Source organism: Hylobates moloch, unplaced genomic scaffold (genome assembly GCF_009828535.3).
Source record: "Hylobates moloch isolate HMO894 unplaced genomic scaffold, HMol_V3 SCAFFOLD_4, whole genome shotgun sequence".
NCBI classification, from domain to species: Eukaryota; Metazoa; Chordata; class Mammalia; order Primates; family Hylobatidae; genus Hylobates; species Hylobates moloch.
This window is the reverse complement of record NW_026652279.1, coordinates 163,450,934-163,477,699: the sequence shown is the minus strand read 5'-3', so window position 1 is coordinate 163,477,699 and position 26,766 is coordinate 163,450,934. Positions and strand designations below refer to the sequence as shown.

The 26,766-nt window shown below is 36.4% G+C and overlaps 1 protein-coding gene across 1 annotated transcript in view; it reads right to left on the bottom strand.

Annotated features, from left to right (window-relative positions):
- The window catches only part of TPP2 (tripeptidyl peptidase 2), an 84,882-nt gene that overhangs the window by 6,272 nt on the left and 51,844 nt on the right, over positions 1–26,766 (bottom strand). Inside the window, exons 17-25 of the mRNA XM_058438172.1 lie at positions 26,255–26,351; positions 25,300–25,437; positions 23,513–23,757; positions 23,178–23,256; positions 21,263–21,301; positions 15,467–15,618; positions 8,942–9,038; positions 7,748–7,878; positions 4,787–4,912 (exon numbers count right to left, since the gene is read on the bottom strand). Of these exons, the coding sequence (XP_058294155.1) occupies positions 4,787–4,912; positions 7,748–7,878; positions 8,942–9,038; positions 15,467–15,618; positions 21,263–21,301; positions 23,178–23,256; positions 23,513–23,757; positions 25,300–25,437; positions 26,255–26,351 (1,104 nt within the window). The remainder of the gene's footprint in view (positions 1–4,786; positions 4,913–7,747; positions 7,879–8,941; positions 9,039–15,466; positions 15,619–21,262; positions 21,302–23,177; positions 23,257–23,512; positions 23,758–25,299; positions 25,438–26,254; positions 26,352–26,766) is intronic.

The following is a 26,766-nucleotide window of genomic DNA, read 5'->3' as shown; positions in this document are numbered from 1 at the left end:
GAGGTTTTGCAAAAGCTTCGAAAGAGGATTTGGCTGAAGGCAGCCAAATTCTCTTATCCGGAGCCTGAGAGCAAACGGCAGATAACAACGGAATGTAAAGAAACTTATCTAGATAAATTGGTTTACTCCTGTCCCCAAAACCCAACCTTTGATCATTCACAAGCAGGACTGCTCTCTACTTGTGGGGTCGACAATGTTACCCACAAATTGTGTTTGCTCCAAGCTTCTGTCATTAAATCTGTACTAAATAAATGCGAGCATCACCGGCTTAGGGGGACTGCTAACTCTCCTCGGTCCCTAGTGCCGGCAGTCCCTAGCCCACTCTTTCACTGGATACCTGTGTCTGAGTACTCCTTTCCTTTCATCCGTCGCTCGGCCAGAGTCTGAGGGACAGACTTGGCAGGTGGTGCCCCATGAGAAGAATGCTGCAATGGATCACAATGGAACCCTCGAAAATGAAGGTGAAGAGACTGCGCAGTCAGTAAGTCATTGGTGCCCACTTGGGATTTCCAAGTTTGAGGGAATTGTTCAGGCTAGGGTTTCATCATGGGACAAGTTATCAGCTCAAAAGCAATAGTATATAAAAGTATTGAAACAGCTGCTTAAAGCTAGTGGAGGCTCAGTTTCGCAGGCTCAATTAAGGGACCTAATGCAAACTGTTGTTTCCCATAACCCATGGTTCCTAGAAGGTATGCTAGACATAGAGCTCTGGGAACAAGTGGGGAGAAACCCTAAACAACATCATGCACAAGGGCAACAGGTCCCAGTAACATCTCTAAGGTTATGGGCCTTAGTTAGGGCTGCTTTGGTCCCGCTCTACACAGAAGAGCCTACAAAGGGAAGGGAGGATGAGCCATCATCTACCTTACCACCTCCTCCTTCTCCCTCAGCCCCGCTGTTACCGGGCAAAAATAACAAAGAGGAAACGGAGGTTTTGCCTGAGCCCCGTCCTCCGATAAATTGGAGAAAAGACAAGGAATATGCTACAGTTATGGGACCCTGTCTTAGGCAAGCGGCATTAGAAGGGGAGCTCTTGGCCTGCCTGGTAACGCAAAATCGACAACACAATCAGGTGTATAAACCCGTTACTTTTAACGCTTATAAAGAGATAAGGAAAAGCATTAAAGAAAACAGAGCCGCTAGCCCATTTACAAGAGGGTTGAGGTCACTCTGCAGATCTCTTTCTAATAATGGCCACTGTTATTCCTCCCCTACCCCTGACGAGGCTCTTTCAAAATCTTATTTGGGTAGAACAGTGACCTTTAAAGGGAGAGAAACGACAAAGAGCCCATGAATTAGTTGAGGAACAACTAAAAGCCAGCCATATACAACTGTCAAACAGCCCTTGGAATTTGCCCATTTTCATCATTCCCAAAAAGTCTGGCAAATGGAGACATTTGCATGACTTATGGGCTATCAATGCTAATTTGCAACCTCTGAGACCCCTTCAACAGGGCCTCCCTTCCCCAGCGGCGATTCCTATAGTTTGACCTATAGTCTTATTGACTTAAAAGACTGCTTTTATACTATTCCCCTTGCAGAACAGGACAGAGAAAAATTTGTGTTTACAACACCAGTTATTAATAAAGGCCAGCTTGCCAATTTCATTGGAAAGTACTTCCTCAAGAAATACTGTGTCAGTATCATGTAAATCAGGCTTTGCTCCCCATTAGAAAAGACTTTCCTAATTGCAAGATTATTCATTTTATGGATGATATTTTACTAGCGGCTCCAACGGAACCAGTACTTGTAAGTCTATATGCCTCAGTCATAAAGAAAACAGTTAAAAGGTTTAATCATAGCACCTGAAAAAGTACAATTGTCTTCTCCTTGGAAATATCTTGGATACATTCTAACTTACTGGTCAGTAAGACCTTAAAAAGTTAAATACTAGCAACTTACACACCTTAAATGATTATCAGAAATTACTAGGAGATATTAACTGGCTTCATCCCACCTTTGGCATAACTGATACATTACAAAACCTGTTTCTATCCTAAAGGGCAATACAGCACTAGACTCTCCCAGGTATTTAACTCCTGCAGCAAAAAGGGAAATTGAGGAAATAGAGCATGCTATTTTTCAGAGGCAACTGGATCGCACAGACCCACGATATTCAATATTCAGTTCAATTGTTTGTTTTTCCTGCTAAGCATTCCCCAACAGGATTAATAGGACAGATGTCCCCAGGGCTATGCTTCCTAAAAGGAGTATTTTGCTCACATACCAGAACTAAAACTCTCTCTCCCTATATCCAGCTAGTTAGTAAAATCATCTATTCATGCCGCAGATGATGCAATCAGTTGCTAGGTTATGACCTTGATGTCATCAGAAGTCCTTTAAGTAAAAAGCAATTCAAAGCAGTCTTGCCCTTATCTCTAGACCTGCAAATAGCACTCTCTTGATTACACAGGCCATATACAGCATGCCCTTCCTGCTGATAAACTACTTCAGTTCTTATCTAGTACTCCTGTAGTTATGCCTACAAAAGTAGTTCACGCCCCCACCTCCCCAATACCTAATGCTTTAATGCTTTTTATTGACAGCTCTGGTAAAAATGGAAAAGTGGCTATTTAGTGGAGACTGCACAATTCCCTCACTTGTTCTGGATTCACTAACACTCAGTATCAGATTTACTAATACTGGCCCTGGAGACCTTTTCTGCTCAGCCAATCAATATGGTTAGTGACTCTGCTTACTCTATTTATTCCAGAACCTTGAAACTCATTTAGTCCACTCTCGAGCCCACCCTGTGTGCAGTTTTTCTTCGATTTCAGCAATCGGTGGGTCAACGTACACATCCTATTTTTATTACACACATTTGGGCCCACAACTCACTGCCTGGCCCCCTAGCTTATGGCAATGATCAAGAAGACTTGCAGGTTATGACATCACTGCTTGACCAAGCCACCCATTCGCATCAGTGTTTCCACCAAAATTGGAGAAATTTATCTAAACAATTTCAGCTTACCCAAAGACTAAACAAATTATCCTGCAATGCCCAAATTGCCAGCTCACAGGCATGTCCCCTCCTTCAACAGGTGTTAACCCTAGAGAACTAGAACCTAATCAGTTATGGCAAACAGATGTTACACACATCCCTAAATTTGGAAAACTAGGATATGTACATGCATCCGTTGATACCAATTCTCACCTAATTAGCATACATGCTCTTCCTGGAAAGTCTGCTCAATATGTTATTAAACATCTTCTTTTAACTTTTGCATTTATGGAGCGGCCCACAAAAATTAAAACTGATAATGGTCCAGCTTATGCCAGCTCAAAATTTCAGCAATTTTGTCACATGTGGAACATCCAACATTCCACAGGCATCCCTCACAACCCCCAAGGACAGGCCACAGTAGAACGTGTCCAATCCGCCCTTAAAAATACGCTCAGAAAACAACAATAAAAAAGGGAATATGAGTAAGGACCCTGCAACACTACTGGCACAAGCCTTATTTACCCTTACTTTTTAAAATCTAAATGATAAATTTCAATCAGCTATAGAAGAGCACTTTGCTAAAACCTCTCAAGACATAAACCCTGCAGTTTTATGGAAAGATATAAACAGTAATGTATGGTGCGGTTCAAATGAATTGTTAACACTGGGAAGAAGACATGCTTGTGTTCACACCCCCTCAGGTCCTCTTTGGATTCCAGCACGAGGCATCAAACCGTATCATAGCGTGGCTAGGACCCAACCTGGTACGAGAAATGAAGAAAATGACCCTGTGGGACCCATAGCCCTGGATGATGCGGCTTCTTCAGACGACACAAGCCCCGGACATTACCTGGGAGAGGCTGAAGAAGAAAACTCAGGAGGCTGAGCGAATCCTGCTCTGGACATAGATACCATTCACTCCAGATAATCTGTTCCTTGCTATGCTTTCTGTTGTACACTGCAACTCTCGTAGGGTATTAACCCTTCTTATTCTCTCGCTCTGCCTGCAACTCGTACCCGCTACATTCTATTGGGCTCAGCATTTAGATTTGCCTTTCTTCTGCCCTGTTACCTGGGCAGACACCACCTTCCCAGCCTCTAATAATGTAACTGCTTGGCTGGAAGGGGTTAACATACCCTCAGTGGGGTTCCTTAGTAACAGCACACATTGGACTGAGGTGCCAAGAAACACTACATGTCACTCCTTGATTGGAAAAGAATGTTACTGATTATACTAATTTTGTCTTATGTTATTTACTAATTCTAGGATGCAAAGCCGGAATACAAGCAGTAACCACTACACCAGACAAACCGGTTGCTGCACACATCTGTACTCTTCAATCAACAAAACCTGATGCAAAAAAACAGAAAAGGGGGAGATGTAGGAGATTGGTCAGGGTGGTAGGTAAAAGTTAGAGGGAAAGATGCAAACCTTCTTGGAAGGCTGGGAGGTTTTGCAAAAGCTTTGAAAGAGGATTTGGCTGAAGGCAGCCAAATTCTCTTATCTGGAGCCAGGGAGCAAAAGGCAGATAACAAGGGAATGTAAAGGAACTTATCTAGATAAATTTGTTTAGTCCTGTCTCCAAAAACCAACCTTCAATCATTTGTGCTAGATAAATTTGTTTACTCCTGTCTCCAAAAACCAACCTTTGATCATTTGCACGCAGGACTGCTCTGTACTTGCGGGTGGACAGTGTTTATTACCCACAAATTGTGTTTGCTCCAAGCCTTTGTCATTAAATCTCTACTAAATAAATGTGAGCATCGCTGGCTCAGGGGGACTGCTAACTCTCTTAGGCCCTTAGTGCTGGCAGTGCCCTAGCCCACTCTTTCACTGGATACCTGTGTCTGAGCACTCCTTTCATCCGTCGCTCGGCCAGAGTCTGCAGGGCAGACTCGGCAAATGCTGCCTGATGGATCCTGGCTGCCCAGAGAAGGGCTGGAATGATGCAGAAATCAGAAGGCAACCTGGGGGTGACATAGGTAATCTGCATTTGTCAGACATGGGTTAAATTAGCTGTAACATCCCTTTCTATTTTAGCATCCTCTGATCATGTAATCTAAATTCTACATATCTGGAGTATTCCTTTCCTCTCCTTAGGTTTTGTACTGACTGGCTGAGATTGAATACCTTTTTAGTACATGAGGCTTTTTCCACTCAGGAGAACGCCAGCTTTTCTTTCTACAGGCTTTTACAATTTGAAATATTTATTTAAAAATACTTGTATTTCAATATCTCTTAATAATTTCCTATCTGGCAATTTCATCTTCTATAATAGATGATAAGTTTCCTAAGAGTAGAGACTATCTTGTTCATTTTTTAAGTCCTTGTCAGTGATGCCTTACATGAAGTATCTGCTCAATAAAGACCTTGAAATCAAATCTAGTTAGGTATCCATCAAGATAATAGCTACATTTTAGGAAGCAACTTAATTGGAATCAGTATTTTAATGCCTAAATAAGTGCAGTTTAAATTTAACTAAAACACGATATTAACAAAAAGTTAATATCATTTTTAAGACTAGAAAATGGTATTTTATAATTTTTGATGTTAGTGATTTAAGAGAAAGCAATTTTGCATGGAAATGATAAATTAATGCTTAAGTTGGCTGCTACTTGCCCATAGATGACACCTGTAAGAAATGTTAAGTATTTCCTGATAGCATTTTGTATAATATTTCAACTCTGAATATTGTCTTCTGTCCAAACACAACCTGGTCAGAGTCTATTTCAGTCAGGCCAAAGCAAAGGCCTGGAGAGAAATAGAAATTATTTAATTACAAGGATAAACAAGTTGACCCAGTGTTGCTAAAAACTTAAAGCAGCTCCACTCTTAGCATTTTTACAAAGTTTTATGGCTTCTTTCTAGTTTTATCCCAGCTTATTTCCAATAGCCATGATAGTCAGAGTATAGTAATCTCCAAAGACTAGAAACTAAAAAAAAAAAAAAAAATGAGATTAAAAACAGTGATAAAAAAAGACCAGTAAGAAAACAAAACTAATATTGTATTAGTTTATGGCTCACTGTAATCTGAGATTGAGTTTCCTCTGTGGATGGTAAAACTGAGAAAACCATATGTGTTATTTCATGTAACCCCCGAGTTTGAGAAAATCATATTATTTTCACAAAATGTAAAAAATAACAAAAGCTAGAAAGTATATGGGATAGTTAATGTCAGGGGCTGCAGAGAGCTCAAAGAAGACTCAAAATGGGCCATTCATTTTAGCAACTGGTTATCACTGGTGATCTGCGGGAAGACAGTTTTAAAGTGACCAAGGCCAGCCTCCTCTTGTAATAAGATTGATCACCCTGAGACAGAAAGGAACACAATGAGGATGGGTGGGAGGCAGACGATGCTCCTTTTTCTGTGAGATAATAATGAGTTATGTTAACCTTCTCAAGAAGGGAGTAAGAATATACAGAGAAAAGAAAGGGCATTGGCTGTGGAGGCAGATCCTGATTTGACTATGCGCTTTCCAACTTCCTGGCAGTGGCACCTGGGCTAAGTCATCTAAACTCTCTGAACTTCAGCTTTCTCTTCCTTAAAAGGGGGATACAAAGGCCCCTGCCTTCCGTGTTGTTTGGAAGACTAAATTTAAATACAACAATGTATTTAAAATGCCCTCAATAGTCCCTTATACATAATTGGCACTTAATAAATGGTGGCTGTATTTTTTATTATTATTAACAACAACAACAACAAAATGGCAATGTTTTGAGACAATTCTTTTGAAAAGTATGAAAAGGTAATAATAGTGGCCAAAGAACCAATTTTAAATACATTCTATCCCACTTGAAAATTATTGCTTGTAAGATTCATAAGATCCTATAGCATCAATATAAATGATATAATGGAAATAATTCTAGCAGTTTGGAATCCAAGTATTTTATGTAGAAAAAAATACTGACTGAAACTGAGAAAAATTTTAAGGAAAATTTAGTATTTTCAGGTAGCCTGAATAGTTTTGGTTTATTAGTTATAATAACCACAAAAGAATCAGGGTATTTCTACCTAGTTAATGATCCCGTAAGTCAAAAATAAACAAAAGTGATAAACAAGTAACTGACACTGGGAGAGCTACCATGAGGTGATGGTTTAAGAGTTCATGGAAGGGTGAAAGTGACCAAATGGCAGCTTGGTTCGGAGTCACTGGACCATTAATTACCCCAACATATGGAAATCACACTCTCGCATGGAAGGAACCATACCAATCACTCATAAACCCAGGGAAGCTTCTCTATTTACACACAGCATTAGGTTTTATAAAGGCAAAACTATAAATTATCTCCTTCTATTCTCCCTAAGTAATACTATAAAACCAGTTTCATTAAAGTTGCTAGATAGTTTTAACCTAATTTTATTATCATTTATTTCACTACAAACCACATATTAGGTTTTTCATGTAATTGTTACAAACCAAATATTAGATTTTTCATGTTATTGGACAATAAACATTTTAAAAATTATTTTATAGAGTGTTAATTTTTGTCTTCCTGATATGGTCCAATTCACATAAACCCTCAAGTGGTTGGACTGCTTGATCACAGATATTCAAATCCCTCTACCTTGACAGCACTTAACGGTAGAGAAGGCAAACTACTTTTCTTGGGCTTACTCTTAAAAAGACTGGACAAAATTATTTTAAAATTTCTAAGGAGGGAGTATCCAAATAGTGGTAATTCCCATTATAAGGATATAACAAACATCAGAAAAGCAATATCCTCTATAATACTAGTCCCTACTTTTTAAACAAGTTAACTAGGAAATGAGATGCAAGAAAGATTATTTACTGGTTAGGTACTTTTTTATAGTAGCTGCATCAGGCCTGGGATCAGTCTTCATTGCAATATAAACTGCTAGGGCTGTTTGATCTATGTGAGAAATAACAGCATTTGCCGCGTCAACAATTTCATTAAGTCTTTTCATTCGTTCCTGGAGAGGAAAAAAGAAATAATAAAAAATAGGTATATCAATCAGTATACGAAAGCAATTTCACTTCTGCTATCTCAACCGTGAGAGCTACAACTGCAGTGTGAGTAAACTATGTAATTGACTTGTAGCCCAGGGGCTCCGTGCTATCTCCTACTGTGATTTTTCTAATTGCTGGTATCTCTATAAAACTTGAGCTCAGATGTATAATAAAAATACCTTATTTACATTCCCTGCTGGAGTACAATGGTGAGAGTAAGCAAAATATAAACTTCATAAAAATGTAAAGTTGTTTTTTTTTTTTTTTTAACAAAGGTAACTCCTTTTCTGTATTTCTTAAGACTCTAGAAATGTGATTGGCTATTGTCATTACTCTAGTTGCACACTATCTGAACACAGGAAAAAAAAAGAAAGCTCTAGCTGATGAAACCAGTTCTTTCTGATCCATCATGAAAAACACAAAGATGAGAGTAAACATTATAATCAACAGTCTAACTGTGATTACCATGATGTTCCCAATAATTTGCTTCTCTCTTGTTAAAGTCTTTTAAGAAATCTCCTTTAAACACCCTCTGGTTCACTCTAAACCCTTGATGTAAATTTTTAACTGATTAGGACAGCACTTTCCCACTGCTTTGATGAATAATGAGAACTGGTCCATGTCATGACAGACTAGAACTATGGCCAACTCTCACAAATGAGAATCATTAACAAAGTTCATGCAAAGTAGGAATTCTTTCAGTGAAGGTGTTCAGATTTCCATCTGGCCAGGATTACTATGTTCTGCCCCTTGCCCTTTAGGTTAAGGTCATGAAAGCAATCGTTAGGGTATCTTCTCTATTACTAATCTCATTGACCAAGCATGAGCAAGAATCCTAAACTAAACTCACAGTAGTGGCTAGGTCTTATAATAACCTTCATGAAAACAGCTTAGTACAACATTCAATTTGAGAAAACATGTTTTAGTTAGCAAGAACAGAAGAGAAAGATAATGCACTTTTCCTCAAAACACAAACCTTATATAATTACAAACAAAATAAGATATATTAGAATGAACATGTCTAACCTTTTCAGCATCCAATTGATGAAGTCGTGCAACGTACAGAGGAAGATAATTAGGATATGTTTCTTTCAATTCGTTATAAATGTCACTAGAATCCAGCCTATGTACGTAAGAAGGAGAGAAATATTTACTTTTTTCTTTTAAAAAGTATTTCTGTCTTCTCTATTATTTAACATTGTTTGGAAGTTTAAGCCAATAAAATAAGACATTAATTTGAAATACAAGTATAGTCACTGACAAGGATTATCATTACTGGCAGGTAGTATAAATGGTTAACTAGAAAACAAAAATAAATCAAACTGGGCTGGGCACGGTGGCTCACGCCTGTAATCCCAGCACTTTGGGAGGCCAAGGTGGGCGGATCACAAGGTCAAGAGATCAAGACCATCCTGGCCAACATGGTGAAACCCTGTCTGTACTAAAAATACAAAAATTAGCTGGGGGTGGTGGCACATGCCTGTAGTCCTAGCTACTCGGGAGGCTGAGGCAGGAGAATCGCTTAAACCTGGGAGGCGGAGGTTGCAGTGAGCCGAGATGGAGCCACTGCACTCCAGCCTGGTGACAGAGGGAGACTCCATCTCAAAAAAAAACAAAAACAAAAACAAAAAATAAATAAATAAATCAAACTGAAAATTATTGCAATTAAGAGTTCAATAAGATACCCAAATAAAAATATGCATCAATAGCTTTCTTACATACCAGCTATTATATTTATTTAAAAGGAAGAAAAGCACATTCACAAATAGCCAGAAAGATTAAAATATTTAAAAATGTCTCAGATCTATTAAACTTTTCTGAAAATTCTAGAAAAAATAAACATTTAAACTTTTCTGAAAATTCTAAAGTCTTGAATGAATAAAGAGTTATTCTATGTTCCCTGATGTGGAGGCTGAATAAAATTCCCAATTCTACCTAATTATACGTATCAGGATAAAAACAAATTAACATACAAACTAGCACCAGAAGTGGGTAACTTACATTAAAGTCACTTAATATATTAACAAAACTGCACAGTAGTATAAAAATAAGGTTGACCAGGATTTTGATACTATAACTGACTTTCTATGAAAATAAATTTAACTTGTAGACAACCAAATTTACACTAATTCTTAGTACAAAAAAAATTAAGTCCTGTTTTTCTCTTTTCCCTAACAATTATCCAAGGGCAAAACCAACACTTTCATTTTACATTTTAAAACCACTGCACCTTAATTATAAATTTTTTTTTCCAAAAAACGTTCTAAGGTTTTTTAAGTTTTGCTAGGGAATGCTAATAATTTTTTGCTGTTTTCTTCTAAAACACCTATTAGGTAAACAACCTTTTCAATTTTTTCTCCATACAATTTTCCCATTTTAAGTGTGAATTTCAATGGTTTCTAGCATAGTAACAGACATATGTAACTATCACAACAGTCAACTTTAAAACATTTTTCATCAATACAAAACGAAATCGCCATACCCTTTTGCTATCAGATCTCCCCAGCCTCCCCAGCACTAAGCAACCACTAATCTACTTTCTGTCTCTATAGATTTCCTCATTCTGGACATTTAATATGAATAGAATCATATAATACATGGTCTTTTTGTGACTGGCTACTACCACTTAACATACTATTTTCAAGGTGCATTCATGTCGGAGCATGTATTAATCCTATTCATGGCTGAAGAGGAATCTCCTGTATGGATACACCACATTTTGTTTGTTCATTCATCAGTTGATGGACATTCCACCTTTTGGCCATTATGAATAATGCTGCTAAAAACTGTCATGAACATGTTTTTGTGTGAATATAGGTTTTTATTTTTCTTGGGTATATATCTGGGAGTGGAACTGCTGGGCCATATGGAAACTAAGTTTAATCATTTGAAGAGCAGTCAGATTGTTTTCCAAAAAGTCTGCATCATTTTTGTATTCTTACCATCAATGTCTGAGGATTCTGCTTTGTCCACATACTTGCCAAAATTCATCATCTGACTTCATGATTCTAGCCATCCTAGTAAGTGTGAAGTTGTATTTCATTGCGATTTTGATGTGCATTTCCCTGAAGACTAATGATTTTGAGCATTTTTTCATGCACTTACTGGTCATTTGTATATCTTTATAGAAATATCTATTCAGATTCTTCACCCATTTAAAAAATTGGGCCATTTGCCTTTGTATTATGAAATTGTAGGAATTATTTATATATTCTGGGGGCTGGGTGTGGAGGTGGCCATGCCTGTAATCCCAACACTATGGGAAGCTGAAGCAGGAGGATTACTTGAGGCCAGGGGTTCCAGACTAGCCTGGGCAACATAGTGAGATCCCATCCCTTAAAAAAATTAGCTGGGTGTGGTGGCGTGCACTTGTAGTCCTAGCTACTTGGGAGGCTGAAGTGGGAAGATCCCTTGAGCCCAGGGGTTCAAGGCTGCAGTGAGCTATGATCGTGCCACTGCAGTCCAGCCCGGGTGACAGAGTGAGAGAGACCCTGTTTCAAAATAAAAGGGTAGCGTTCTTTATATATTCTGCATACAAACTCCTTAAAAATGTATAACTTGCAAATAGGCCGTTCTTTTCACTTTCTTGATGCTATGCTAAAAGCACAAAAGCTTTTAATCTTGATTAAGTCCAAATTATCTATTTTTTTTCTTAAGTTACTTATGCTTTTGGTATCTTTAAAAATCTTTTGCCAAATGTAAGGTCATGAAAGTTTACCACTATGTCCTCATTGAGGAGTTTTATAGTTTCAGCTCTTTGATACATTTTGAGTTAACTTGTATATATGATATGAGGCAAGGGTCCAACTTCATTCTTTTTCCATACGGCTATCCAGTCCCAGCACCCTTTGCTGCAAATACTATCCTTTCCTCATTAAATGGTCTTTGCATCAGCACCCTTGCCAAAAATAAAAATTAGCTGACCATAGTCACATGGTTTTATTTCTGGACTCTTAATTCTATTCCATTGATCTATATATGTCTTACCCTTGTGCCAGTATAACACTGTCTTGTTTACTGTTGCTTTCTATTTAAGTCTTGGAATCAGGAAGTGTGAGCCCAACTTTGTTCTTCATCTTCAAGACTGTCTGGCTATTCTGAGTCTCAGGCAATCACATATGACTTTTAGAATCAGCTAGTTAATTTCTATAAAAGGATTCTGATGGGGATTCAACTGAATCATTCGATCAATATGAAGAATAGTGTAATGATATTAAGTCTTCTAGTCCACAGACAAGGAACACCTTTTCCATTTACTCAGGTCTTTTAAATTTCTTTCAACAATTGTTTTGTAGTTTTGACGTATAATTCTTACATCTCTTTTGTTAAACATGTTCCTACACATTTTATTTTTTTCAATGTTACTGTAAATGGGATTCTTTTAATTTCCTGTTAACTTTAAATTATTGATATATTTGGACTTAGGTCTTCAATTTTATTTTTTGTTTTTTATGTATCCTGTCTTTTTTTGTTCCACTGTTCCTCCTTTACAGCTTTCTTTTGTATTAAGTAAATATTTTAAAATGAACATTTAAATTTATTTAATGATTTTTTTTCAAGTTCATTTTTAGTTTTTTTTTAGTGGTTGCTCTAAGGCTTACCATATACATCTTAACTTATAAGAATCAGCTTCAGATTTTTCCTAGCTTAATTTCAGTGAGATACAGAAATGTTATCCCTTTATAGTTCTATTCCCCCTCCTTCCTTCTGTAGTATTATTCTATCTGTTGTATCTGTTACTGTAATACACCAATTAATTGTTATAATAATTACTTTACTGTCTGCAGTCATTTCTTTAGCCCAATACAGTTTTGCTCCTTTGTGCTATTAGCAAATATATATTACAGAATATAAATGTTACATAGGCCTAATATATACACAATATTTATAGAACTGCTTTTAAAATTAGTTAACAGGAAAAAAATGAGAACTTTATGCTGTCTTTTATAATTCCACAATAATTAACTTTACCAGTGTTTCTTTCCCCACTCTCATCAATGTGGATTCAAATTACTGCCAGAGATCACCTGCTTTCAGGTTGAAGAACTTCTTTTAGTACTTCTTATAAGGTGGGTTTGCTAGCAACAAATTCTCTGTTTTTGTTTACCTGGGAATTTTTTATTTCATTTTCATTTTTAAAGGATAGTTTTGCTGGATATAGGATTATTGGTTGAGATTTTTGAGCACTCTGAATATATTACCCCACTGCTTTCTCACCTCTACTGTTTCTGCTCAGAAGTCAGTTGTTAACCTTACTAGCATTTCCTTGTAAGTGATGAGAAGTTTTTGTCTTGCTCCTTTCAAGATCTTCTCCTTATCTTTGACTTTCAGTATTTTTAACATGCTATGTCTATTTGTGGATTTCTTTGCATTTACTTTGAGTTCATTGAGTTCCCTGGATATGTAGGTTAATGTCTTTCAATAAATATGGGGTGTTTCCAGCCATTATGTCACTGAATATATTTTTGCTTTCTCTCTGTTCTCCTGGTACTCCTGTTCCATTGATTTTGGTGCACTAATGGTGTCCCACATTTCTCTGAGGCTCTGCTCTGTTCATTTTTTTTCATTCCTTTTTTCTCCACTGTTTTTGAGAGAGCCCTTAGGCACATGGACTTCTCCATCTTCTGTTGCAAGTGAAGTCAATTCCTTTAGGAAGAAATTAGGAGCTATCAGTTTTATGAACTCCTTAGGCCCCACTGGCAAAATCACTAAGCCCAAGCTCTGGAACAGGGAGTGGAAAAATGGCATGTTTTTCTTTGAGTGACACCCCCACTTAAGGAGCTTAGCACTCTCCTGTGGTCTTCTCAGCTTGCCTCGTGTGGTATGGAACCACAGCCTCCTGGGCATCGGGGCCCCAGTGTTCCCAATAGTACTTTACAAGAGAGCCCCTACATCTTGACAGCACTCAGCTGGAACTGAGCCACTGCAACTGGCAGTGGGTCAGGATGAGAAATGATGACATCCTGCTCCTCCAAGGAGGAAAGCCTTCCCTCCGCCAGGAGCTGGAGCTCTTGAAGGCAAGATCTGAAGTAAAATTTCTGGCTCACTGAACTGGGAGAGGAAAGGGAGGCAGTGGTCTTGGTTCAAATATCACAGACTCTTGCTTTTCTTACCCAATTCTTGTAGGTATTTTTGAATAGATGTTTCTTCATTTGCTGTATGTCCTTTGGATCATTTCCAGAGGCTTTAAAAAATTGTTTTGTTTTGTTTTTAAGTAATTTTCACTAGTTTTACTAGGGACCAGCATCATGGGTCTCCTCAGGCTGTCATGCCAGAAGACAATCTCTGCAATTTCACTTTTGAAGAATTTATATTGTATTGTCAACTGTTTATGACATCCTAAAATCAGGCAGAGACAGACCTGAAGACTTTGACTTCCAGTGGAGATACAATTTAGTTTTAAGTGGGAAAGGTATATTTGCAAGTGAACTGACATTACAATGGTTCAATCTCTGGGAAATATTTTCACATCGTGATGACTTCTATTCCCTCTAAAACCATGTAACTGCAAGGATGCATACATAATCAGCTAAAGAGGATTCCCATAGAATATCAGCAGTAAAAGAAATATTGCGTAACAGATGGAAAAAGCAACTGACTTGACTACATAGAATAAATTTCAAGTAAAAAGCAAGCCCAAAGTCAAAGAGCACACTAGAGTAGAATCTGTGGCAAGTACAGAAAAGCATTAATAACTTTTATGTAAAAAGTTTTAATCAACCAGAAACACCTAATGTCTGAATAGAAAAAAAGGTGAAGAATATGCTCAACTTTCAGAAGCTATACTAATAACGAATGATAACATCTAAAAAGCTCTCCTTTAATAATAACTAGAGATGTAACTTAAGACAGCAGTAATGGCTGGTTTTTGCATTGTGTGGTAGCACACATACACGGCTAGATGGAGTGCAAATTATTATAATCATCTCAGAAAACAATTTGGCAAAACATAGCAAGACGATTTTTACTTTTAAGATGCAATATTATGGAAATTTAAAAAAATCACCTTTATGTATAAAAATGTTTATCACATCATCATGAAGAAAAGCTATAAACATATATATGCAAAATAAAACGTTTAAATAGATTAGGTTGCATCCATAGAACCATATACAACACAGACATTAAAAATAGTATTTTATAGGGCTGTTAAATCATAATAAAAAAGTAAATGAAAAATGGAAACTAATTTTATTCACATTGCTACATGTACAAACACAGAGGAAAAAAATAATTATATGAGGACAATGACTATTCATGAATTGTGGGCAAAAGTGATTTTTCTTTTTTATACTTTCCAATAAAATTATCTTCCAAGAACAAATTAGAGTGATTAAAATAAAAATTAAAACATTAAATCACAAAATTATAAATTTATAATTTAAATAAATTACACATTTATATAAAAAGAGGGAAATTTAAAAGCATCTATAATCCTACCATCTGCTGTTAATATTTTTAAATACGGTCTATGTATATATACACAATATTGTTATAGTTGGGAAAACAGAACCAAACATTTAAAGAATTAAAATACATTTGAAAACCTACTTTGTCATCCACTGAATTTTAAGATCTCGTAATGCCTCAGTAAACTCTTCTTTTAAATCTTTCTCTTTTTCTGAATCTTTTTCCTTATCTTTGCTGCCATTCTTAGTCTTTGTTGGTGGAGGTATTAAGTAGTAATGAACAGGGATTACATCCTACGAATGTGGAGAGAGATTCTTAGATTAATATGCTTAATTTTACATACATCAAAATCATCTTCAATAGCTACATGTCATGTAACATGGGCTGCACCTGAGTTGTACTACACTGTGTTCTAGATTCTAAGGGTCACAATACACCAAAAATTCCAATCTCTGGTCACAGTAATTTTCTCACAAACTGATACTGAGTACTGATACTTCAAATATCTCCTTCAAAATAAAAGAGATGAGAACACACTTTTCTCCATTTGAGTATATTTGGTATTCTTGGCTTTATTTGGCAGACAGATGACAAAAGTACACTGACCTTTCACATTTTAAACCTGAGAAGGGGATGAAATAAGTTCAAACTAAGAAAAGATCCTCTAAGTAAATTTAAGGTGACATTTATGCCTTCATTCAACCAACAGGACTTACTGAGTCCCCGCGATGTGCCAGGTAATGCTAGAATAGGTAAAGAACAGACCAGATGCTGACATCTGATAAGAAGAAAACAAAACAGAAAAGGACAGAGTGACTGTCAGGTAACGAGGGGGAGCCAATGGACACAAAGTGGTTAACAGAGTGGAAAGCCACTCTGAAGAGGTAATATCTTACGCAAACGACTGTAAATGAACAAGGAGAAGATGAGCACGTGTAAAGACCTGAGCTGGGTAGAAAGCAAGCACAGCTGTATCTTCTGAGAAAGCAGGCAGCAGCCAACTTAAGTAGGCTTGACAGAATATGGTTTAAAAAAGAAAAGAAAAAATACTATAAATAGTATTCTAAGTGCACTAAGAAGCATACCAGAAGAGTTTTACAAAAGACAGTGACATGATTAAAGATTTCTGCTTTTTGTTTAATGACTCTGGTTCCTGTATGGATTAAAATTTTGGTTTGTATTCTATTTGGAAAATAGATTATAGAGGATAAAGGTGGAGGCAAGAAAACAAGTTAGGAAACAAACCTAGGAAACCCTACACTGCCTTAGACTAAAAACGGGTCGCAGAAATGGAAGAAAATGAATAGATTTGAGATCTTCTTTAAAGGTAGAACCAATGTGTTTGCTGACAATGTTGAAAAATATGTGGATGAATAAGGTCAGTTAGGGATGGGGAATGGAAAAAGCAGCTCTGTGAGTGAGAAAGGGAAAGCAAAAAGCACCTGGGATCACGGAAGCCTTGAGGAAAAACCACCAAGAAGAAAGAGAAAACGATCAAACTGCCCATTTAGCTGAGAGGCAGTGTACGATGAAGAAGGAAGGAACTGAAAACCTGGCAGCACAGAGCCTGCTGACCCCCTGGACAAGAACAGTGTCAGGGGACAGTGGAGCAGTCCAGGCTGGAGAAGACAGAGATGAAAAGAGAATGGAAGTCAAGATGTCTGTGGTTCTTTTGAGAAGTTTTGCTTTGAAGACAGAAGCAGAGAAATGGAGAGTAACTGTATTTATTTTATTCACAGATAAGTCTTGACTTGTGAAAGGTAAAGCATTATTTGGGAAATGAAATCACATGCTATACCTGCTAGATTTGTTTTTGGCACAGTAACTGGGTGTCCTTAATTAAGTCATTATTTATTAAGTCAGTTCCTCAAATTCTATCTTCAGGTTTGTATTTAAAATGGTGCTAAATTAAAATACTACATTCATTTTAATTAACAAAGTTTGTAAAATTGAAACAAATGTTACCAAAAAGACATTCACTGAAAAAGCTTTACTCTGGTTGAGTAAAAAAAATAATACTGCAAGTCCTCACCTCCCGCAAATAGGATTTTTAGGAGCATATGCTACACAAATATTCCCATTTTAAAATTTTTCACAAACACAATTTCGGGGTATAAAATGATGTAACAGTAAACAACAGGAACTATGGTTGTAGTTCTAATAGTATTCCGAAACAAAATAATAACTCCTATCTCCATACTGACTCATTTAAAGCACAGAAAACCACTTTGATGTCAGATAACCATATAAATCCATTTGTAGCCATTGGCTGTCATTCTCCCTCTGAGGTCAGGGGGCCAGAATCTGTAAACAAAGGCCTTATGTGAAACATGAGACTGGGAAAAGGAAACAGGTCTACTGCTTGGGCAAGCTCTTTCAGGACCCAGCTGCCTGTCCTGCTCCTCTCCTTCTTGAGGTTCACTCTCTGGGCAGGCACTGCCCTGAGCAAAGCCAAGGTAAGCGCGAAATCTGAGCTGATCTTCTACCACCAAGTTCTTATGGAAACAGACTGCATCAGTGTCATCAGTACAGCAAAGACAATACATCTAGGAATTAAAGGGGCTAAGTGGCCTCCAATATTTACTTTCTGTTAATATAGCTCCATTCTCCATGGAAGTAAGCTTCTCTGCCACCCAGTGTGCTAGAATGAGCAGTCTGCAGTCTTTCTCCCTGAGCTTCCCACACCTCCTCACCACATCAGGGAGAGAGGTATGCTGCTCTTAGGCAGGCAGCCTGTGTGTTGTGAGGCACTTCCTCCTCAGACTCAGAGGTATTTGCTATTGTTTTAGTACAGAAGAGAGAAAAGAGAATTGAATTTAAAATGAGCAATCTTTAAAATTAATTTAGGATTTACAATTAATTCTAACAAAGACCTATCAAAAGTGGGAAAAAAGATATCCTAGCAACCTTAAACTATCATTAAAAGCAAAAAAAGAGACAAGGAAAGTTTATGATGAATTATCTTAGGGAAACAAAAATCAAGGTTTTGTAATCAGCATTTTATGTATTAAATATATCAAATTAACAATTATAAATGTTAGTGTAATCCTACAAGACGTTTCAGGACAGGGAATTTCTTATTAGTAAAAATTATAAACCTGGTAGTCTTAATTTCTAATCAAAAGAAAAATGGCGCTATTTTCACTTGCTGTATCACAATAATTCCTTCTTTGTACCAATAAATATTAATATTTTTATGACAATTCTCAAGGAGTTAACATAGTATCAATTTAATAGAAATAATTTTGTAACTTTAATCTTGAGAAATCTTGATTATGGTTTAAAAAGACAGTCAAGAAGAATCTTCAGAGCAGAAATGCTATGAAAATTTCTCTACAGTATATATTTAATGTTAAGTTTAGAAAAAAGGCATTCCAGCTATTCACAAAATATTTCAACAGTGTTCAAACCGAACAGTGTTATTTAGAAAGTGAAACTCACCTGCCAAACCAGTAACTACTCTTTGGGCAACACAATGCGCTATAAGTTAAATTGTGGTTCAAAATAGCAATTTCTTCAGTTCTTAAAATTGTTAGTAACTGAATACTCAAAATTTTAAAAGCTTCACAAAAAACTATTTTAAAGATTTATATCATATTTGAGTGCTATTTATGATCTGTTAAAAGTGACAATATTCAGGCTGGGTGCAGTGGCTCATGTCTGTAATTTCAGCACTTTAGGAGGCTGAGCCAGGAGGATCGTCCAAGGCCAGGAGTTTTAGACCACCTTGGGCAACATACATAGTAAGACCTCTCTCTATAAAAAGTAAAAATTAGCCAGGCATAGTGGCACACGCCTGTAGTCCCAGCCACTTTAGGGAGGCTGAGGTGGGAGGACCACTTGAGCCCAGGAGCTGGAGGCAACAGTGAGCTACGATCGTGCCACTGTACTCTAGCCTGGAGTGTAGAGTGAGACTGTCTCTTAAAAAAACAAACAAACAAAAAATATATTATTGCATTTTACAAGGAATTTTAAAAAGGGTGACATACCTTTTCAAATCAAGTCACTGAAACCCAGAGGAAAAAAATCTATTAAGAATTACATACAAAATGCTATTTATCTTCATCAATTGGAAATTATACATGTATTTTTTTCTTTGTAATGTGACTATAAAACTTTAATACTAATTATTTCTAAAATAAGAGCTTTATTGTGTACTTGCACTGAAGACAGAAAGGAATGAGCAGAGATAACTCTAGCTGCCAAGTTCTTCAAATGAAGCTTTACTAATCACCGAGTAAATGCCTTCCTATTCATTCAATGTACTATACAACCTAATTCAAACAACATCTACCCAAACTTGCAAAAGGTCAACAAAAATAAGAAGAAAAATAATTGGCTATGGCCTTCGTGATAAGTGCCTTCTATTTTTAATAGATTCCTAGAATACCTTTTCCTTGTTCTCTAAAGCAGTAACTTGCAAACTATTTTCACAATGTCCCAAAGATATACACATTAATACATAAAATGAAATTATAATTTTATGAGTCTGATGAACTGACATTTCCTATTTTTAAAAAAATGCTGTTTTTATCCCATTACATGGCCCCCAAACGGTCAAGACACCCAGCTGAGAAATACTGATCTTTAGATCTTTCACCAGAAAGATGATTCCTAGTATCTGTATTTTGTTTGGACAAATTATTTACTATTATGTAATAATATGGACATTTCAGAAGACATTTTAATAAAGGAATTTAAGCTGTTACAGAATGGTGATTCCCCAGTTCCATATCACTACTAATTAAGAAGAATAAAGTTATCTTTTATTTATACATTAGGACATTACTGATTTTCCCACTGTAATTCTTTCTGTTTAAAAAGAAATCATGAAACTGTTGAATGACGTAGCAGGTCTTCACCAGAAAGCTTATTAAATATGCGGTTCCTTTCATATACACACACACATATATGTATGTATGTATGTATGTATGTATGTATGTATGTATGTTTTGTTTTGAGACAGGGTCTCACTCTGTCACCCAGACTGGAGTACAGTGGTGTGATCTCAGCTCACTGCAGCTTCTGCCTCCCAGGCTCAAGTGATCTTTCCCCCTCAGCCTCCAATAGAGTAGCTGGGACTATAAGTGTGTGCCACCACGCCTGGCTAATTTTTGCATTTTTTTGTAGAGACAGGGTTTCACCATGCTGCCCAGGCTGGTTTCAAACCCCTGAGCTCAAGGGATCTGCCTAATTTGCCCTCCCAAAGTGCCGGGATTACAGGCATGAGTCACTGCGCCCGGCCCTAAAATATATTTATAGCAGAAATTTTCTTTTCTGAGTTAAATCTGGCCCCAGCAGTAAATCAAAGATTGCTTAATATGCTGCAGAGAGGCTGATCAGACCACTTAGTAGAGATGGGCTTAAAATCTGTGTTCTTAGCGTAAGCTGTAATTGTCAGTGAACAGTCCTTATTTCTGTTCCTGCTGCGTCCATTGCTCTTTATTGTTTCTCTTCTTTCAGAACCAGAATGGATACAAGAGCAGGGAATAAAGTTCACTTTAAAAAGCTGCAACATTTTATTAATCAAATCACCCAATTTAAAAGTGCTTTTAGACTTTAAAAATAATTAAGTGCTTCAGCTTATTATGGCTAAAAAAAAATTACATCCATCTCTCTATAAAATTGTAAATATGAAAAATTTCAAATATTGTTACTTGTTGTCATATCTGTAGCAAGAAATGAATAGCATTAAAATTTTTGTATACACAGAGAAAATGAGTCTTCCAGGAATTTATGGTGGGGAAAAAAAAAAACCTTTAGAAAAGCAGTATGTCAACAATGCTTCTAAGTACAGCTAAGAGCACTATACTTCAGAATGCAAAGAAAGGAAACTAAGGGAGACTTATTAAAAAAAGGTTTATAATAGTGACAGAAAAAAGTTTAATATGCAAATAAGGCTTTAAGACATCTTTTTTAAGAACTGACAATCAGTACCTTTTTAAATTTTCCTTGTCGTTTTGCTGCAGACTGCCCCTGGGAGTTAGAACGACATTCTGTAAGAAAACATGCATAATCTACACAGGATGGAGATAGAACCTCTGTCTAATTGTCTTTCAGTTTATGTTCCACCTGTGTCACACCATTTAGAAGGCTCAGGTCTGTGATTAAGATGGCATGCTTTTAAAGAAAGCAACATTGCCACTTTCATTTCTTACATAAGAAAAAGTACTCAAATATGTTATTACTAAGAGTACATGTAAACTTCTTATTGAAAAATTTAGTAGATCAAAATCCATTACTTATGAAAGCGTTTCTTAAAATAGTAAATTTAGTTGATGGTCTAGTCTGATTAAAGGATACCACAACAACCCCACAGCCTATGCATTCTTATAAAAAGCAACAAAGTTACTGTGAAAGTCACAGTGAAGTAAAAGTTACCTTCCCAACTACCAAAAAACAAGAAATGCTAAACCACTGAGAAAAGATTACATAAACAATGTGATGGAAGTTATAACGAACTCAACAGCTTTAAGTTACTGCTTTCTCCCAGGAAAGTCTCCCTTGATAAATAGCTACCACAGTTAACATCACATATTTATAATTTAATTTCACAATTGTCTCCTAAAACAATGTAACTGGGAAGTAGTAACTATTTCTGAATTGCTAAAAGCCCACTTTTACTAATAATGCTTTTCTGTTATACTCTTCACAAGTAAGCGGACTTTTCAAAGTGTCACCTCTCATCTGAATGAAAATTCATAGCTGACGCCCAATAGCTGAAGCAGCTATGCTTCCTCTGAAATGAAATCTACAAAAAAAACTATCAGGGTTTCTTAAATCAGTGCATGTATTAATTGCAAATCATTAACTATTGATTTACTTCAAATTATACTAAAGTACGTATGTATAAATAGTACAAACTGAAATGAGATCCAAGAAATGTCAGGGTAGGCAACTTTTTCTAGGCACAAATTTCCCCAATTATGCTTCAATGACAGTAAATAAATGGCCTTTGGTTCAATAGTGGCAAAAAATATATATAATTCTTAAGATGTATGAGAACTACTCATTTTGATAACAGCATTTATGTAGTAGGCTTACTTAGCTCTGTAAGAAGTAATAGTAAAGATAAATGCAAAACTGTTAAGAATGACAACTTTTACTGGCATTGAGCTAAAACGATGATTATGACAATAGGTGATAGATCTATATAAATACCATTCTCATAATAAATTTGTAATGAAAACACAGAAGGAAAAAACAAAAACAGGTAGGTACTTGTAAAACTGTAACATTTATCTCTAAACTACAACAACCAGAAACATATTTCTAACAAAAAGCATCATTTTGAAATTAAAAGGCAATACCAAAAGAAATATCTCATATTTTCCTACTTAACCATGTGAAATTCCAACAAGAAAGGTCTGTAGAAGTGTGAAGAAACATGTTTTAGAGTAATAATTGTTCTGACTACTTTTTAAAAGCACCCCAAGATAATCTGATTTATTCCTATGTCCATAATCTTATATGGACAACCAATCTTATTGGTTAAATTTCTATAACATGTTCTAATCTTAAACGTCACATTTATTTAAGCCAAGTTTGATTTGTATTTACATGTTTCACAGGAAGTTCAAGTGTATTAGCCATAAGAGGTAAGACAGGTTCAGGGCCTGAGTACTGTAGGCTTGTGAAAAAGAAGCCTAAATATTTCAAAAGTAGGATATATTTTAAAAGACAACTAAATATTAACTGACCTTCACTAGTAACCTGGGAAAAAAGGATTAAAATTTTTTTCCCAAGAGTATGTTCTCTTTTATCCATTCTGAAATGTGGAATTAATTGTTATCTTTAAAGAAATGGAAATTTTTTAATAAGTAATTTCAGTGTTTAAAAAACTAGTACTTACAGCTTTCTTTCCTAGTTCAGTCTTTGACAATGTTAAGGATCCTGCAAGATAGCATCCAGGTCCTGCCCCTTTAGGTATTCTAAACAAGAGAATTCAAAGAGAAAAAAAGCAACAAAAGAGAGTTTCACAAAGACAAGTAAGGGGAAAAACATGAAAACAATTCCACAGTGAATTTATTCCCATAGCTAAGACTTCAAAAATCAAAGGAAGAAATAACTTCAGCCAAAAAAATAAATGACTACATACTCTAAATTTAGCCTAGATGTCATAAACTGACATTAAAAGGACTACAGTGTATAAGATGTGCAGTAAGTATAAGCAATGTTATCACTTACTTATCGTCAGGTAAGGAAGTAACAAAGAATGGCTGGTTATATTTGGGTGGTAATGTCAAATTGTTTGATTTCTTCTTCCCTAGAAGTGCAAAACTATGATTTTCGTGAATATCTAAGCTCAAGGTATTAGACAATCTATGAGAAACAATAAATGGAAGGTCTTTAAGGCGTTCCAAATCACTGATTTGCTCATGGCGAATCTGCAGTCGAATTGTATAATCTCCTTTCTCCAGTTTCAAAGAATACTAAAAAAGAAAAACAACATTTGGGAAAAGTTAAGTTTAACCAAGTCAACGGAAATCACTGAAAGAGGATAAAGTGAAAGTTACCATTCACAGACTTGCTCATAATATGTGAGGTACAGTGCAAGGCACTATCCAGACTTTCATATACACATGAAGTCCCTAGTACGCTGATGAGCAGACAGGATCAGGGACATCAAGTGACCTGCCTAACATCACACAGCGTAAAGTATAAGAGAGCTGGAGTCAGGTCTGACTTCAAAGCCCTCATTCTTTCCAGAACGACAGAATACTCCCACATTTTTAGAAAACTCAGTGTCTGCTTGAGAATGACAAAAGCAATGATTTTCTAGTTCATGGGTCCCTCAGAGACATATAAGAAACACTACCAAAAAAATTAGCAAAATTGATGCACCATAGAATATCTAGGACAAATATACACACGCACACACACACACGTGTAACTTATGACTGCTGGTAATCCTTATTTACTTTTAGAGAGGGGGACTCACTATATTGCCCAGGCTGAAGTGCAGTGGCTGTTAACTGGTGCAATCATATGCACCATAGCCTAGAGCTCCAGGGCTCAAGTGATCCTCCCACCTCAGCTTCCTGAGTAGATGGGATCACAGGCATGTGCCACCATGCCCAGCTGATCTTCAAATTACAACCAAAATGTCACTCCTTTATTACAGACAGGAAAAAAACAGGAAACCAACAGAGATCAAGGGATACAAATCTATTACGCAGTTAACAGCTTCAAGAGGAAGAGATGCTGTATCCTGTGTCAGCCACTTTTTCTGAGATTTAAAAAGTAACCAAAGTAATAGCACTGCAGTACGCCAGTCTGTAATGAGATGTGACTGCTACTTGCTTTGAGGAAAATGGATACCATTCCTTTAACAACTAGTTGAAAAAAATCTCCATAAATTATTTTCATTTGTCAGCATAAAATTATACATATTACAGGAAATATCTCATTTCTTTGCAGTAATATCCAAGGGATAATATGTCTATAAATTATGTGATTTTTCCCTGCAATAAAACAGCACAAAGCATAGTGCCTGGTATGTAGTAAGTGCTCATTACAGAGTTGTCCAATGAGGTAGTAAATTTAAAAGTACAAATGAACTGAAGACACACGGCCACTGCTGCAGTGCTCTCTTTAGCTCCCTCAGACTTAGGATCATTTCAAGAGGCTCACACATCTTTGATGTATGCTTTGATCATTCTACCTTCAGATAGGTAGAATCAGTGTATAGGAAGGAGAAACACTACACACCAAAAGTTATGCTGGCCAGTGTGGGCAAGATTCACCCTTGTCCTCCTCTAATTCAGCACAACTACATGGTGGAAGAGTTGACACAATCTGTTCTTCACCGATTACAACAAACAACAGGCTCTCATGGTTTGCGAAAGTACTAAACGCAAAACAGTAATTTTTGCTTTTTTTAAAGTATGAACATTACCATAACAAGAAACCAGGATTTTGTTAGTTCAGGAAACAGCTTCTGTTAATTCTAAAAATCACCAACAATTTTATACCTGATGTGGATAGGCATCACCTGAACCCATCTGTCTTTTGTTCTGGTCAAAAATAATCCACAGTTGGCTGTCAAATTCAGATTCATATAATAGTTCACAAAGTAGTGGGCAGCTTGGAGTTACTTCCCCACTCTTGGGCTATTAAAAAAAAAAAGATTACTTGGCATGATCTGCATATAATTTCTGATACAAATTTTTAATATTGTTATTGACATGAGACTTTTTCATTTAAAAAACATAAAAAATACTTGTGGTAAAAAATTTTGAAAATATAGAACACACAGTATTTTGGCACTTACAAAAGTCACTGCTTTCTTACAAACTTTTAAAAATACACACCTGGCTATGTGTATTCATTAATAAAGCAATATATACATACTTCAGGACCTCTAATTACTTTATAAAACTGAAATCTGAAAATTCACTGAAACCAATCCATTTCCCTAACATTATAACCAAATTGATGTGTTTTTCAGTAACAGTTTCATTGAAATCTCACTGATCTTACAACAATTCTTTGGTCCAGCATTTACACTGGCCTCCATTACTTTTACCACCCATTCCACATGGGAGCTACTCTGATCTTTCCCTGTTCCAGTGCCTTCTTCGCAGAAAGCAAGCAGGCCCAGCACCATTACCAGAAGGCAGATGGTATTTCTGAGCCATCTAATCATCCCTGGGTCGGATGGCACCAATGGACAGTGATCAGTGATTTTATGAACTAAGGCTCAAAGCCAGGTCACCACTCAATTACATTTTGTGACTTTACAACTGAATGGCATTTAATTACAAATTATAATTTCCTAAAGAGTAATTCCAAATTAACCAACGTTAATCATTTGATTCTGTTTTTTATATATACCATATACACTGTCTTTCCATTTTTGATTTTATGAATCATAAATAAAACACAAAAGTTCATCCTAAGGGTATACTTTACTAGGCAAACACTTACCTGATGAAAGTTATATGTCAGGACCATCTCATAAAGCTGACGGTTATTTGGCAAAACATCTCTTGATCCTAAAGGTTTTGTTTTTGCACTCACTGGGCTGTAATGAGGAAACTAAATAACTGGTTTGATTCAAGAGTTCATTGAATGAGACAAATAAAACCATAAGCAACAAAATCTGTAACATACTTCAAAAAGTGGCAGATGAACCTTCCTGACAGCTATCCTTTTCAGTATACTCTACAATATTTCAATCACCAACTTACATAACTATTTGATTGAATCATATCAATACATATAGTTTAAATTTTGCAATAATATCACAAAGGCAATCTTTTCATGACAAAAACATTTTCAAATGTCAACAAATAGCTCTTAACACAACCAAATCCTAACACTAGGGTGACAACTAAAAGTGTTGCAAGACAGGTTCTGATTTGTACCCCTTGTGCAAACTGTTGACAGTACTGTGTTGTGTGCAGCACAGACCTCCCCAGACCCCTGCTGCTCACCAG